We start from the raw sequence: 14,573 nt of genomic DNA on the forward strand, positions 1-14,573 counted from the left end.
CCCGCTTTAAACTAGACAAGAGATTATTTCCACTGACGTAGGTTTTCCATGGCAAAGTTCACCTTGCCGGGTGCTGACAAACTGGGAATAAAATGCTTAGGGCCTTCCGTAAGTGTATTTTTAGTCTGGATGGCTTCAAATAAAGGAACGACGGGCCAAGAAAGAACAAAAGCAAAGTCTCAATGGCAGAGCAGAGCGTGTGTACGTGTGACTCCCATGACACCCCCTTCCTATTCATTTCATTACAGCCGAGTTCGCTCTGCCTCCCACGCGCCAAGCTTTTCCCTGAGATCTAAACACGTCCACGGTTGCGTCAAAGCACTTCTGATCACCTACACGATCCTTTATTAACAAGGCAGAGCTCGGCCGACCCCACTGTTCAGAATTCAAATGGCAGAGATCCCTGTGTGATGTTGCTTTTAACCGGGGTTGATGTGTGCAGGGCTCCAGGGCATTTAATGAAGGATTATTATTTGCCTTAGAGAGAACTGGCAGGTACAAAGACTAGTGGGGAAGACGCATTTCCACGCAGTCTGTCTGACTCATACGGGCTGGCTCCTCAGCTAGCGCAAATCAACACACTCAGCAGAGCTCCCCAGAAGGAGCGGAGTGACGCCAGGGACAGAAGCTAAAAATAGCCAGACACCCAAACCAGAATCCTCCTCTTTAATTAGGGAATAAAAGAGACTAACGTGTTGCAAGTGCTCCCTTTCCAGAATCCACAGGGCGGGTCGGAGCCATGTGACCGGTGCCATCTGCATGCAGGGTGAGTCACCGACTGCTAGCCAGGAAAAGCCACCCGCTGCTGCCGGGCTTACGCGTGCAAAGCGTCAAAGCCACACGCAGGGTCGGCCAGTGAGGCGCTTCCCAGAGCGAGTCACAAAAGGGGCTCGTTTGTTTCATGGGGAGTCACAGGTTCTGGCACTCGCCCCTAGAATTTGCACTCAGCGCTTCCCCCAGCAGCAGGGAGATGGGGGGTGGGGGGAGGCGGGGTTAGCTGACATGGAAAATAATGAAGCCCAACAATAATGGGGCAACCCACAGACTCTTTGATGATGCAGTTCAGTGATCGGAGAGGCCAACAGAGCAAAGAGGGGGCTGCCTTCTCTCCTCCTGCCCCACCAAAGAGGGACTAGACCCACACCCACAGGCTGCGGTCGATATCAGGACCGTAGGTGCTAACACTGTATGAATATTAATTCCTTATTGTTCGTTAATAGAGAAATAATACCACTGCTACGGACTGCTGCTGAGTACCTGGGTAGATGCGCTCCAGGAATTTGCACTTGGGATGGAGTAGCTGAATCACTGTGTACTGAACCAATATCCCAGGCGCACCGTGCCACGGGGGTTACGTGTCACATAGGACGTGCTGCCTTTCAGATGAAAGAGGCCCTGAGCACTTGTGTTCATTAGGATCCCCTGGGAAGAGAAACCCCAGGATCCTGACCAGATTCCTCCCTAAATTCCCCCTGCAACGTCACTTGGACAAGAGCCGCCCGCAAAGGGAGGTGTGCCAGGATCCCTGCCCGCAGGCAGGCTGGCTCAGAGCAAGACAGAAGCCAGCTTGTATTAGAGAGAATCACTCCATGCGGCCGGGCAGACACCAGAAGGAAGTTGTGTCCGAATCTCTCCCGTAGGCGGCCTGCTGTACCCTCCCCACGTAGCCCTTGGAACAAGGCTCCTGGGCATTAGACTGACTGCGATTAGAGACCGGCTGGTCATTGCTCTTGTGCAGGGTACCCCCCCCCCCCACAGAGCCAGTGGAAAGGTCAAGAGAGCGAGGGGTGGGGGGAAATCGTGCGGAGCGGGGAGTCACAGGGAAGGGAACTCCACGCAGCTGGCTGGCTTGGCGAAGCGGATTCCCTGCAGCTCCCCGTGGGCTTCTCCTCCCCACTGTGCCTGGCTGACAGAGGAGGCTGGGCCACTTGGCTGCTCTGAGGGGGCGGACTAGAGAGCTGCCTCAAGGGCGTTCTGCCCAAACAGAGCGCTGGCTTCCCATCTGCGCAGCCTTCGCGGGTCACCGAGCCCCAACTAGCTAATGCCTGGGGAGGCTGGTACCCTGGAGCAAACGCCCAGCAGCAGCTGGCACAGAGTCACCCACACCACAGCAGCAAGGCCCCCTCGCCAGCCCGGCACTGCCCGCAAGCCCCGAGCCTCACGGCTCTGCAATGGCAGAGTCAGGGCCAGACATGAAGCTGCCTCCAGGAGCGGAACCCAGGCCCCGGGGAGGAAATGGTTACGCAGAGACTGAACGGAGGAAGGAGAGACCCGTCCTTGGGGTCGCTCACCTGGAGCCAGCGGGATGGATCTGGCCCTGCATTTTCGAGTCGCCAAAAGGTCTTGCACACATCAGCCCATTATCCTGCCCCTGAGTGTCTTCACTGCAGAGTTAACCCAGGCTCTTACCCAGGTGTTGCCCTCAGCCCCCCACACTAAACCCCCTCACAATTCCCTGGGAAAGCACCAGAGAGCAGCTCAGTTCACTACAGCGCTCAGAGCCATGGGACGGGCCCCCAGAAGTCCTAGTGACTCACCCAGGGGAGCGCAGCACCACGAGTGCCCAGTGACCGGGGCTGGGCTTTGCAGTGGGGCCGATCGCCTGGGCTAACTCTGCAGTGAAGACGTCCCCTTTGTTCCGTGTGGCATGAACCCTCCTCTCCCCGAGGCAGACGGGGCATCCCACACCTCTGCCCGTCTGGGGGGACAGAGATTCCCCAACAGCCCCGGGGGGTGGTACCCAGCCTGAGCACACGCAGCAGAGGGAGCGGCAGGTGTCAGAGAAGGGAAAGCCCCGGGCAGTCGGCCTGTCCACCCCCACTCTGCAGCGCTTTGGCCAGCCTGACTCTAGGGTATCTGAACCCACAGGGCTCCCCCCACTTCCCTGGGGACCCTCTTCCACAGCCTAACGTCCAAGGGCAGGAAGCTTTGCCTGATGTTCATCTCCTCCATCCCTCCCAGTGACACCCCTTGGAGCTCCCCGAATAACTCCTTTCTGCCCTGCCCTGCGCCCCTCCAAGCAGCGCTAGGCACCCCAGCCCCACCTACTCATTTTCTAGCCAAGGCAACCTTTAGGGCAAAACCAAGACAGCAGTTGCCCACCGGTGGCCCCCGCCTGCACCTGATTCTCACACCCGTTGGTAGCAGTAGCAGCAGGGGGTCTTGGGACTCATTTAACAGGGGCCGTGATGGAGGGAGCTCAGCTGGGTTTGCAGGGAAGATTAACGCATCATTAGAAATGTCTTTTCAGTCTAGCGCCTGCTATTCTGCCAGCTGCATCAGGGATTTGGATGTGCGTTGTGTGTGCGGTGCGCACAAGGACAGCCAGGATGGAGCAGGCACAGGGTCCATCTTGCCCAGTGTCTTGTCCCCAACTGGGGCCCGGAGCAGCCATTGCAGAGGCAGGGACAAGAGACCCCAGAATGGAATAATCTGGTCCCAGGGGAAATTCCGTCCCAGCCCCAGGCACTTATTGGTTGATCTATGGCCTGAAGCAGGAGGAGTTTTAGCCTTTTTAACGGAACTTTCTCAATATCCAGATAAACATCTGATCCTTTTCCAAATCCTGTTAAGCTATTGGCCTCAGTGACATCCTCTGGTAATGAGTTCCACAGGCTAATTATACTCCACGTAATAATAATACGCAGCTCCTACATAGCACGGTCATCAGCAGAGCTCAAAGTGCTTTACAAAGGAGGTCGGTATACTTAGCTCCATTTTACAGGTGGGGAAACTGAGGCATAGGGAGGGGACGTGACTTGCTCAAGTTCACCCAGCAGGCCAGTGGCAAAGGTGGGAATAGAACCCAGGTCTCCTGAATCCCAGGCCAGTGTTCCAGCCACTGTACTTCCCTGTAACGTCACTGGATGTCCCTTTGTTCTCGTTCTACTACCCCCACCTCTACGAACCCCGTCCCCTTTACAGCCTTACCAATACATTGCACGCCCTGAGGTTTTAAAACCCTCCTCCTTTCCAGGCCCCTGATCAGTTTCATTGCTCTTCTCTGGACTCTTCCTGGAGAGCAAAAGGGGCATTAGCAGCTTCCTCCCCGCAGGCCAGTCTCTGCCTTGCTCCACCCCCTTACCTGGCTTCAAACACGCTACAGCGCAGCTTCCTCGCCGCGTCGCTGCCCAGGATCTCGATCTGGAGGTGGATTTCCCCCTGCACCTCTTCGTCGGGATCGATTTCGGTCAGGTTCAGCCAGCCACTGTAGCCTAGGCACAGAGAGAAACGCTGGTAGAGAAAGCTGCGTGTGCCTCCCTGCCACGGATTTGTCTGGCCAGGCCCGTTTTCTGCACAGGAAAGCAGGCGTAGGGAGCTCAAGCAACTTACTGACGATCAAGCAATGAAGCAGCGACAGGGCCTGCAATAGAACCCAGGCGTCCTGACACGCGGTCCGCCACTAACCACTAGGGCGCACTCCCCAGGTCTCCAGCAGCACTGCCTGGATATTAATATCTCGCTCTTATGCGGGGCTTTCCATCAGGAGATCTCAAACCGCCTCACAAGTTTTAATGCATTTCTCCTCCCAACACCCTGGGAGGCAGGGCTGGGTTGTCCTCCCCACAGTACAGCTGGGGAACTGAGGCATGGAGAGGCTAAGTGACCTGCCCAGGGTCACTCAGGAAGTCTGTGGCAGAGCAGGGACTTGACTGAGTCTCACAAGGCCTCACTAGACTAGTGCCCAAACCACTGGCCCATCACAGTGCCACACAGTCGGCTCACACTACCCCCCACAAGAGACCGACTGACAGCGAATTTAGTGCTGGCAAAAGGCACCAGGCTTAGAGCCCAAAGTCGTCTCTCTGCAGAGCCCTTCCCCCCAACGAGCCCCACGCCTAACCTGGAAGGAGAGGAGATCTAGAGTTCCAGGCCCACTCAGACCCCACTGCCGACACAGGTGCCCGTTACCGCGAGTGGCGGCTGGCAGCATGCGCCACGCAGGCCCTGTCCCATAAGAACCAGGCCAGCAGCTCAGTTTGCAGGCGAGGCTGCCAAGCAGCCACCAAAGGGTAACAACGTTCAGTCACTGCTGGCCTCAGACCAGGCCCAAACCAGCAGCCTGGTGGGGAAAGGCGCTGTACCCCGTTACCAACCCCCTGAGCCACCCAAAGCCTCTCGCTGCTAGGGGCAGCAGGGTGGGGCAGGACCCTTTACTAGATCTTTAGCCTCTCTGGTGTCTAAAAGAGCCAGATAGTTCCCAAGTCCTCACAAATCCAGACGGACCCTCCCCTAGGGCAGCTCCCTTCCCTTCTGCAGCCTCCCCTGGGCTGGGCCCAGCCGCCCAGACAGACACACGCAGGAGGGAGGCCAGTGCAGCGTTCCCTCTCCCCTCCTCCTCTACCCACGCAGCATTCGCCGCCCTTGCCCAGCTGAGCCAGCCGCTAGATAATAGTAAGCCGAGGACGTGAGCTGCCTACTCAAGGATGAGGGGACTCGGGCAGCCAGAGACCTGCATGACTCATCCCTGATATAGGTGGGAGATTGAGTTCTGATGAGCTCCCTTTGTGCCAGGAGGAAACACTCTCTGCTCCCTCTTGGCGTGCAGCCCTTCGATCCAGCTCTAGCTCGAACCCGGGTGGAAGCGTCAGGAGCACAGGCTGGCGCCCGTTTGCACAGAGGGCTGGCGGATCACCCGTGGGCTCTGGCAACTTGCAGCAAGGCAGTGCTCAGAACGGGGGGCGCTCTCTGCCCAGACGGAGCGGGTAGAGGCACGGGAGCCTGCTGGAATGGGCAGCTACGCTCCTGCAAGCTAGCCCTTAGCTAATAGTCTCCGAGTCCCTGCAAAACTGCTATTGCTACAGCGCAGCAGGGGATAGAGATCACACTCACCGACAAAGCACAGTGCCAGACGGCGCACCGGGACCCAGGCTGAACTGATCTAGGGCAGCATCTTGCAGACAGACGCTTTGCGTGCAGTGATAATTAGTCGCCGCACATGCCTTGAGACCGCGCTGATTTACAGGGGGACTGGAATGAGTGACAGCCCAAACCCCAAATCAAATGCCACTGCATTTGCCACCCCCGGTTCCCGAGGCATTGTGCCCTGGCGAGCTGCACAGTGCCTGGCGCAGCCCCGCTGTTTGGGATACAGTGGCAACATGCAGCGTTGACAGGCTGTCGGTTTCACTCCCACCTAAGGGCTGGGGCAGTAGAGGGGTCGTAGTGCTTGAGGGTTCAAATCTACCCTTAGATGCAACCAGGCAAGTCTGTGGCTTTTGATGGGGCTGCGTAAACGGCAGGGGAGAAGCCACAAGAGAAATTCTGGCTGGCTCAAGCCTGCGCTCGGCTGTGGGGTCGAGTCTGGCTTTCATTTCCACCGGTGCAATCTCCCTGAAGCGGCTCTCCAAGCCGCTTTCCATCGTCAGCGCGCCAGGGAATGGGACGGTGCTGTTTTGCGTCTGGCAGCACGCACAGAAACCAAACCCACCCGGACTCCGCTGGAGCGAGAATCTGCCTTACCCTTCGGATGCGCAGTCAGCACGTCCTGAGTGACACAGACTTTCCCGATAACATCATCGCGGCTGGGGAAACAAAACAAAGCGCCTCGCAGTGCAGGGGCCGAGCCAATGTAAAACCTCGACACACCAAACCCCTGCAGACAGCCGGTTCGAATCCCCAGGTCAGAGCCTGACCCCATGGTTCAGGTTCAGGGGTGGAGCTAGCTCGCTTCCTGGGTCAGACATGGACAAGCAGGGCCGGCTCTAACTTTTTTGCCGCCCCAGGAGCGCCCTGCCCTGCACCCCCGTGAGCGCTGCCGAAATTCCCACCCCCCCAGCACCACGCCACCCGAAGCCCCACCCCCCCATGCCGCCCGAAGCCCCCGCCCCTCCTCTGAGCGCCGCACCATGCCAGCCGCCGCCCCCCCTCCCAGCACCACGCCGCCAAATCCAAATAAATAAATAAATTAAAAAAAAAAAAATCGAGCTCCGCCCTGCCCCAAGGTGCTGCCCCAAGCACGTGCTTGGTCGGCTGGTGCCTGGAGCCGGCCCTGCAGACAAGATATTGGCATAACCCAGCCCAACCCACAGCCCCAATCAGGGCAGTACCTAAGCCTGTGATGAAGTCCCAATGCCTTCAAATAGGACATAAACACGTGCTCACATGCAGTCCTGAATCGGGGCTATACCCTGCTTTGGCCTCAAACCCAAGCCCCATTCAGCCAACCTAGTTCCAAACAGCACTTTCCATCAGCAGGTCTCAAAGCTCTACAGAGCAGGTCAGTATCATTATCTCCATTGCACAGATGGGGAAACTGAGGCACGGAGAGGGGAAGTGACTTGGCCAATAGCAGAGCTGGGAGCAAAACCCAGGTCTCCCAAATCCCAGCACTGGGCTCCACCCGCTAGGCCAGGCTTCCTCCCCATTCCAGCCTGCTCAGGATGCAGCCTCCTCGGCTCACGCACATGCAATGCAAGTTCCCCTTTAAAGAGCCCGAGCCAGAGAGACGTGGCAATGCTGCAGCTCCCTGGGAGCCCCCCTTAGCCTGTTGGGATCAGTTTCAGAGAGACACGCTGCTGGGCAATCAGCCAAGCCTGTCACCTGGGCACGGGGCCGTCCCCTTCCTGTTTATGGAGACCTGCTTTTTGCTGCTTCCCGGCTCCTCGCGGGGGTGAGGTCAGGGCTGGGGGGAGACGGGGGACGGTCCTTTTCCGGTTAGCTTGACTAAGCTTCCTGATCCAGATCTGCTTGCGATGCTCGGGGGCTCCATCGCTCCCCCCCCCCATGGTGCACACATGTACGCACACACGCGCTCTCAGGCACCAGCGCTGTACCAGAGCAATGACTAGAGGCTGGCAAGATGGCATCAGTGCTGCTGCTAGGATTGGGAAACCGAGGCACTGAGTGGGGACGTGATATGCCCAAGGTGACCCAGTGACAGAGCCGAGACCCAGTCCAGCGTTCTGTCCACTGGACCACACTGCCTCCCTCCATCCTGCCAGAGGCTTCCAACATGCTGCTTTGGAGAGGGAACGTGGCAGCCGGTCAAAATTATTCTTCCCCTGTGCTGCGGGCACAATGTGTGTGTTATTGTAGGGTCACCGGGGAGCTGGTTTGCTACTGTGTGGCTGCTGGCACTGCACATGCTGTTGTGTTACTGTAGGGTTGCTTAGGAGTGCTGGTTTGTTATCGTAGGGTTGTGGGCAGGTGCGAAGTGCCATTCTCACCCTGAATCCTTTGTTGTGAGAAATAAATTCCCATAAAAAGTTACACACACTTAGCAAATTCTATGTGTGCGCACACAAAGGCAGGCCCCATTGGGCTGACAGTGCAGATCTGCACCCTCTAGATTTGAACGGCTTATCCTCTTCCATTCCCACTTGATTGTGTCCACTCTTGTGCATCAAGCGGACAAGGGGTTTCCTCTTCCAGGACCATGGGGTAACCACTCATCTGGAGTTTCCTCTCCCACGTGTTAACCGGTGCTCCCAGCGCCGCACCGAACAGCCAGACCCTTTGGCATCCGACGCTGGACCAGCACCTGTGCCCTCAATTACCGGTGTGTAGCCTGCAGGGGGGTTTGGCCCTCTGTCCTCCTGACATTCAAGGAGAGAGAATCAGAAACGAGGCCATCTCACCCTGCAGGGACCCCATCCCATTGTTCCAGCCCCCCCCCCAGGCTAGGGCACTGTTCTCCAGCTGATGGTGATTATCTGAAATGCTCTGCAGGCAGCTAAGTGAGGAGCGTGGTTCTGGAGCGTCTGATCTCCAGGGGAACCTAAGACCTTCCCACATGGCTGAGTCTTCACCTCCTCCATCTGCATCGCCAGCAGGAGGCATCGGGCAGCTCCTAGGATGTGGGAAAACCCCCTCACTTCGTTCACAGTTGGCAGCCCGAGAGCCAAACACATTCCATGCCCCTCTCTGGCCAAGGAGCATAGGAAGCACATTGTGCCCAAGACAGGGAAAGCCTTAAATTCCTACGGACCCTACTAGAAGAAAGAATGTTTTCATTCCTAGGCAGCTTTGGGGCCCAGTAGCTGAAAGCAAGGGGCTCACAAGAAGCCCCTCAATTTGTGGGACAGCCCTGATGCACATACCCTCCACTGAGGTCAACGAAATGAGGATCTGGGCCCGAGGCGGCTGGTGGTTCTTAGTCCAGCCCAGAAATCACTGCAGTGGAAATGCCCTGTTTTACATCCATCGCCATTCAGGACTTGCCCATCTCTCTCACAGAGCCGGGCACCACTGCCGTGAGCCCACCCTGCACCTCCTCTGGGCACTCATGCACTTCCCTGCTGCGGCTGCCCATGCCAGCGGAGTTTGCACAGGACGCAGGGAGAGTTTCCCTTCAGGAGCCTTTCTCCAGGGAGCCGAGTATTCCAGCAGGAGGAGGGGGTCTCCAATGCCCCATGGCAGTCGGACACATGCTGGCGTATTCAGCACTGAGGGCAGCCTGTGAATTAAGCAGTGGAAGGTTCTGAAACGATTGGTTTTTGCCTTCCCCGATGCAGCAGTGATGGTGCTGAGGGTTTGGCCTCTCCTGGCTTCAATTTTATTTGGATTTTTTCCACCCGTCCTTCTCAGAGGGGGTCAGAGGAGGGAGCAGCGAGTCAGCAGAACCCGCCAAGTCAGACACAGATCGGTCATTTCTCTTCCCTAGTTCCTTGCAGTTGAAGATGGTCTTGTGGCTAAGGCACTGTGGATACCTGGGAGGTTCAATGGCTTGACCTGTCACTGAGTCCGTTTGTGACCTTGGGCAAGTCACTTGATCTCTGTGCCTCAGTTTCCCATCTGTTAATGAAGGGGTAACAGCACTTCCTGGGCCTTGTCTGTTTGGAGTGTAAGGTATTTAGGGCAGGGACGGTAAGTACAGGGTCTAGCACAGTGGGGTCTCCTCGTGCTACTGTCCTACAAACAAACAACAATACTAATGTCTAGAGAGATCTGCCATGGATATGTCCCAAGGCTAAAGTCTCATTCTGGGGAGAGTCAGGGCTAACTCCTCTGAAGCCAGCGGAGCTGTACCAGTGAGAGTGAGGAGAAGAGTCGGAGAGGCGTCTACACCATACCTGAGTGCATCTTCATCCATCACGTAAAAGGAGACGCTGTGGAAGGTGGGCGGCAGATGGACCTCATATTCCTCCCCCCAGAATGGGGATAATGTCTTCCAGACCGTGGCCGTCCTGGAGGGAAGAGGGTCCCTTTAATCACAAGTCATTACCGGGAGCGTGGGTAATTGTCTCCCAAACAACCATCCGCTCCTCACTGAGATGTACCTCCTCTAGACACCTACCTGAGGTCTTCTGCAGTAGACATCGCAGTCGTTTCCAAGTATTCATATAGGGACAGGGAGACACCAGCTTCCTCATGCAACAAAGCCCCACGTGAGGTGTTCTCCCAAGCTCTCCTAACCATTCATGGTCATTGAGGGTCTGTCTACGCTGCAGTGGCAGCCCAGGGTTAGGAGAACTCGAATTAGCAGACCATGAGTTTGTTAACCTGGGGTTTGAGTGTCTACACTCAGTTGTAACCTCAGGTTAGGAACTGTGGAGCCCTGGGTCCCAACCTGGGACTCCAGTGAGGACCCTGCCTTATGTGGGCCTGAGCCCAGCCCCCCCCCATATCCCAGACTTCCCAGTGCCCTCCCAAAAACGTGGCTGCTCTAGCCCTTTGTTCATGGTGCAGTGTGGGAAAACTTGACTGTCCAGAGGACAAAGGAAGTTGGCCCGTGGAATTGTGGGATACTTTTGACAAACTCCCAGAGCATGAGTCCAGTGGGGCTGCATCTACACTGCAAAACTCAGGGCTTGAAACTTGGGTCCCGGCTTGATTCAAGTTCAGCCCCTCCACCCCCGAGGGGTCCTGGGTCTGAGCCCTGGGTTAGTGCGATTTGTGTGTAGATGGAAGGGGGGTTAGACTTGAGCCGGTGTTCGAACCCTGGGCTTACACTGCAGTGTGGACATAGCCTCAGGGACCCAGGGCACGTCTCCATAGTAGTGTATCCTAGCCAGACTCCAGTTCCCCCTGAACTTTCATTTGGATACACTACGGGCTCTCAACCTGGGGGTCAAAAATCAGGTTTTAGCAGAGTATGCCAAGCGGCTCTTTCTTTATGGTTAGAGGAGCTTGAGGGAGCGGGAGTTCTCTCTATTGTAATCACGGCATGGAAAAATTTGAGACCCACCAGATGACCACCTTCTGACTCACTATCTGTCCTAAACCACGCTCCGATGCGAACAGCTTTTGGTCACTACTAACCTGGGACTGGCGATTATCAGCGACCTCGCAGCAAAAGGATTTGTGTGTGACTAGCAACAGCAGCCTCCTGTCTACACTAGTTAAAAAAAAATAAAGCGCCTTTTTAAAATGTGATCGCTAACACATACTAGAGTCCTAGTGCAGACAGGGTGAGCTGTCAGCTCTAATACGGGTTAGCTGGTCCAGATCCCAGTGCAGAGCCAAGATAGCTGGTTGAACTTCACTCTAACATGTGTTAAACTTGCCCGGTCTACACTAGCATTCTATCACCATACTTGATAGCCATCATACTTGAACAGCACAAGCCTCAGCCTTTAGCGCTGGCTTGTCATGGATCGCCGGGAAACAAAACCTCAGGTTCATGTTCCCTCTGCTCCGAACCCAGGAGAATAAAAAGCAATGTCTGCTGGAGAGGATATGAGACAAACAGGAGATGGGAAATAGCTTTTCTGATAGCTCCTTCTTGTTTACAGAACCAGCTTGGGGAGGGGTGGGAGTTGACAATTCTACCAGCGGTTCCAAGATCAACATGACATTAATCTCTAATCAGGAGGAGGAAAAATTCATAACCGCCCTAACGGTCATTTCGCATGGAAAGGAAACGTCTCTCTGATCACTGGCTCCTAACAGCCTAAAACCACAGCAAACTTTTTTTTATATATGGCAAATATTGTAAACTGCGCCAAGCCGCACGGCGCTTGGGATTAGTCCCCCGCTGGCTTTTCAAGTTTCGGAATATACATGTCACACATGGAACACACATTCTAGAGGGGCAGAAGAAATCAGTGTTTGCTCCAGGGAGCACTTCAAGGGAAAAAACAACAACAAAAGCCAAACCAGGACCCCAGATCCTTAGCGGTGTCAATTGGCCTAACTTAACTGATGTCAGCAGAGCTAAGCGGATTTGCACCAATTGAGGATAGAGTCTGCATAGAGGGCGAGAGAGAGAGCGCGAGAGCACAAGACCACGCGAACGAGCATTAGAGAGCGCAAGCAGATGAGTCAGTTACCTGATGATCGCTTCATTGTCGATTTTCACGATGCAGTAAGGGTCACTGCTGCCCGTGCTGCAAAACAAAGACAAAATGCCCACGTTAGCACAGACTTCACTGCCCAGGGAATTTCTAACCTCAGTTGCTACAAGGGAAAGAAGGCACCCAGCTTTCATTCTTCAGTCACAATGGCCTTTCCCTCCTATGCAAATCACGGTCCACTTGTCTAAGGGTACGGCTATCCTGCCAAAATAACACCGGGGCAGCACGTCTCAGAGCCCAGGTCTACAGACTTGGACTCACGCTATGGCTTTAAAAAGATCAGTGTAGACGTTCCCCCTCGGGCTGGGGTTTGGGCTCTGAAACCTGGCGGGGGTAAGGGAGGGGGAGTGTCTCAGAGCCCAAGCGGGAACATCTACATGCCTGTCTTTAGCACTGAAGCGTGAGCCTGTAGACCCCAGCTCCGAGATTCACTGCTGGGTGGTTTATTTTGCAGTGTAGACGTATCCTTAGAGTGCTAGCAGCAGGCTTCCAGAGGCATGTTGTGTTAGGGGAGGAGACTCTGTTTATTAGTTTTTGTGGGAGGTTTTAATCTCATGGTTTTTCAGCCAATCTCATGACTTTCTCGAGGCCTGACTCATGGTTTCTGAATGCTCACAGTCGGCAGTTCTGGGCCTCTAAGGAAGGGCTGATACAATCACACAGCAAGTATCAGCTCTTTTTTGGGACAGCGGGAGGTAAAATCCATGTCCTGCCTTGCCTGCTATACCCACCCTTCCCAACTCCAGAACAGCTCGTCTAGACCTGATCTTAGCAGGGTGATCTAGGTCCTACTGCAATGCAAATAATAAACTAATCGGAGCAGCGCAGACAGGCTATTTCTCTGAGACCCAAATGGAGCAGGCACGTCAGTGAGGCACCAGTCATTGGCACCCTAAGCTCACTAGGAAATAAAATGAACCGAAGAGTCCTGTAAACCAAAGGAAGTAAGTGGTGGATTCTCCATCTCTTGAAGTCTCTAAATCAAGACTGGTGCCATTCTGGAGGCTTTCGTCAAACACAAGGTACTAGGTGAAAAAAACTGGCCTGTGTAGGTCAGACTACCTGGTCCAATGGGACATTCTGGCCTTAGAAATCTGTGCAAGCCCTTTCACCCGATAGTGTCTGGACTGAACAGAAATAAGAACGGATCCAGGATGGGGGAGGGTCAGGCGCGAAGGAAATAAATCTCAGACCCTGGCTTCCTTGTAAACACAGAGGTGCCTGGCTGGGAATCTCTCAGTCCTTCTGGCTGCCAAGAAGTTTTCTTCTTTCCAAAACAGGGGTGGAAAACCCCCCGCTCTATCACCAGATCTGAGCACGTCCAACTTCCCCCATCAGGCGCTGGCTGTTTGCGACCAGTCGGCTCGAGCCAGAGTGACTTAGTGCTGCTGGAGATGCAGCTGCTTCCTACAGTGGCATGGCAGCAAAAAGGAGACACAGTTGGACCCCGCCCCGCTCCCCCAAGATCCGGGGGGCTCAGAGAACGCCACTGACCGGGTTCTTCCTCTCCTTCCCCCACTGGACAAACTGCACGGAGAAGTTAAGATCTGTGATATTTCCTTGACTTTACCTTGTGCCAACACTGAACCCAGGTGTCCTGAGAACTAACTCCAGGAGGCCCAGCACCACCCCTCGTCATAGCCAACGCTCTCAGTCTGGCATATGGGTCCCGTAGCACATCCAGCTACTCTCAACCTATCCCCCACACACGTTCCTAACAGCCACAAAAATTCCCGCAGCTCCCCGGGGATGGGCTTTAGGGGGCTTTCCGCACGTCCTGGAGGAGGGACATCCTTATGCCCCGAAAGAGGAAGTTCCAGTGGTCTGGGTTTGGGGGGTTAATTCCCAGCCAGGAAGGCACACTGACCCAGTGCTGACCCGACAATCCAAACATCTAGAGTCAGGTGGTGCTGGCCTGAAAGTGACTTCTAGGTCAAGGAATAGACTAGATCCTTCTGCACGCGGACTCAAGGTCTTGATGGCACAGAACTCAAAGGGAAAAAGGAGAGCACTGACCAGCGCAAGCGGCGGTCAGAAAACCGGGAAGGTTTGGATCCATCGGTCAGTGCCCTCCAAGGTTTGCGTCATGGCCGGAATTCCCACTCAACAGATCAGCATGGAGGGGAAAAAACAGCCACCGAGCTAGAGAAGCACTATTAGCGCTCGGTGGGCTTCGAGGGTCGAGATTTCAGGCAGGTCCTTACCACAACTGTGCTGCAGATATCCAGTCAAAACAATTGGCTTAGGACTAGATGCTCTTCATTAGGAAAAGGACATGGCATGAACCTACCAGCCCACAAACAAAAGGCTGCCCAGCTCAGAGGAAGCGGAAGAGGA

The 14,573-nt window shown here is 55.3% G+C and overlaps 1 protein-coding gene across 2 annotated transcripts in view; it reads right to left on the minus strand.

Moving 5' to 3' along the window:
* RASA4B (RAS p21 protein activator 4B) overlaps positions 1-14,573 on the minus strand; it is a 47,495-nt gene that overhangs the window by 21,009 nt on the left and 11,913 nt on the right. For both annotated transcript variants that reach the window (XM_034752590.1, XM_034752589.1), the window contains exons 2-5: positions 12,213-12,269; positions 10,014-10,127; positions 6,463-6,524; positions 4,085-4,214 (exon numbers count right to left, since the gene is read on the minus strand). In XM_034752590.1, coding sequence (XP_034608481.1) covers positions 4,085-4,214; positions 6,463-6,524; positions 10,014-10,127; positions 12,213-12,269 — 363 coding nt within the window. The remainder of the gene's footprint in view (positions 1-4,084; positions 4,215-6,462; positions 6,525-10,013; positions 10,128-12,212; positions 12,270-14,573) is intronic.

The sequence above is a fragment of the Trachemys scripta genome, chromosome 18 (assembly GCF_013100865.1).
Source record: "Trachemys scripta elegans isolate TJP31775 chromosome 18, CAS_Tse_1.0, whole genome shotgun sequence".
Lineage (NCBI taxonomy): Eukaryota > Metazoa > Chordata > Testudines > Emydidae > Trachemys > Trachemys scripta.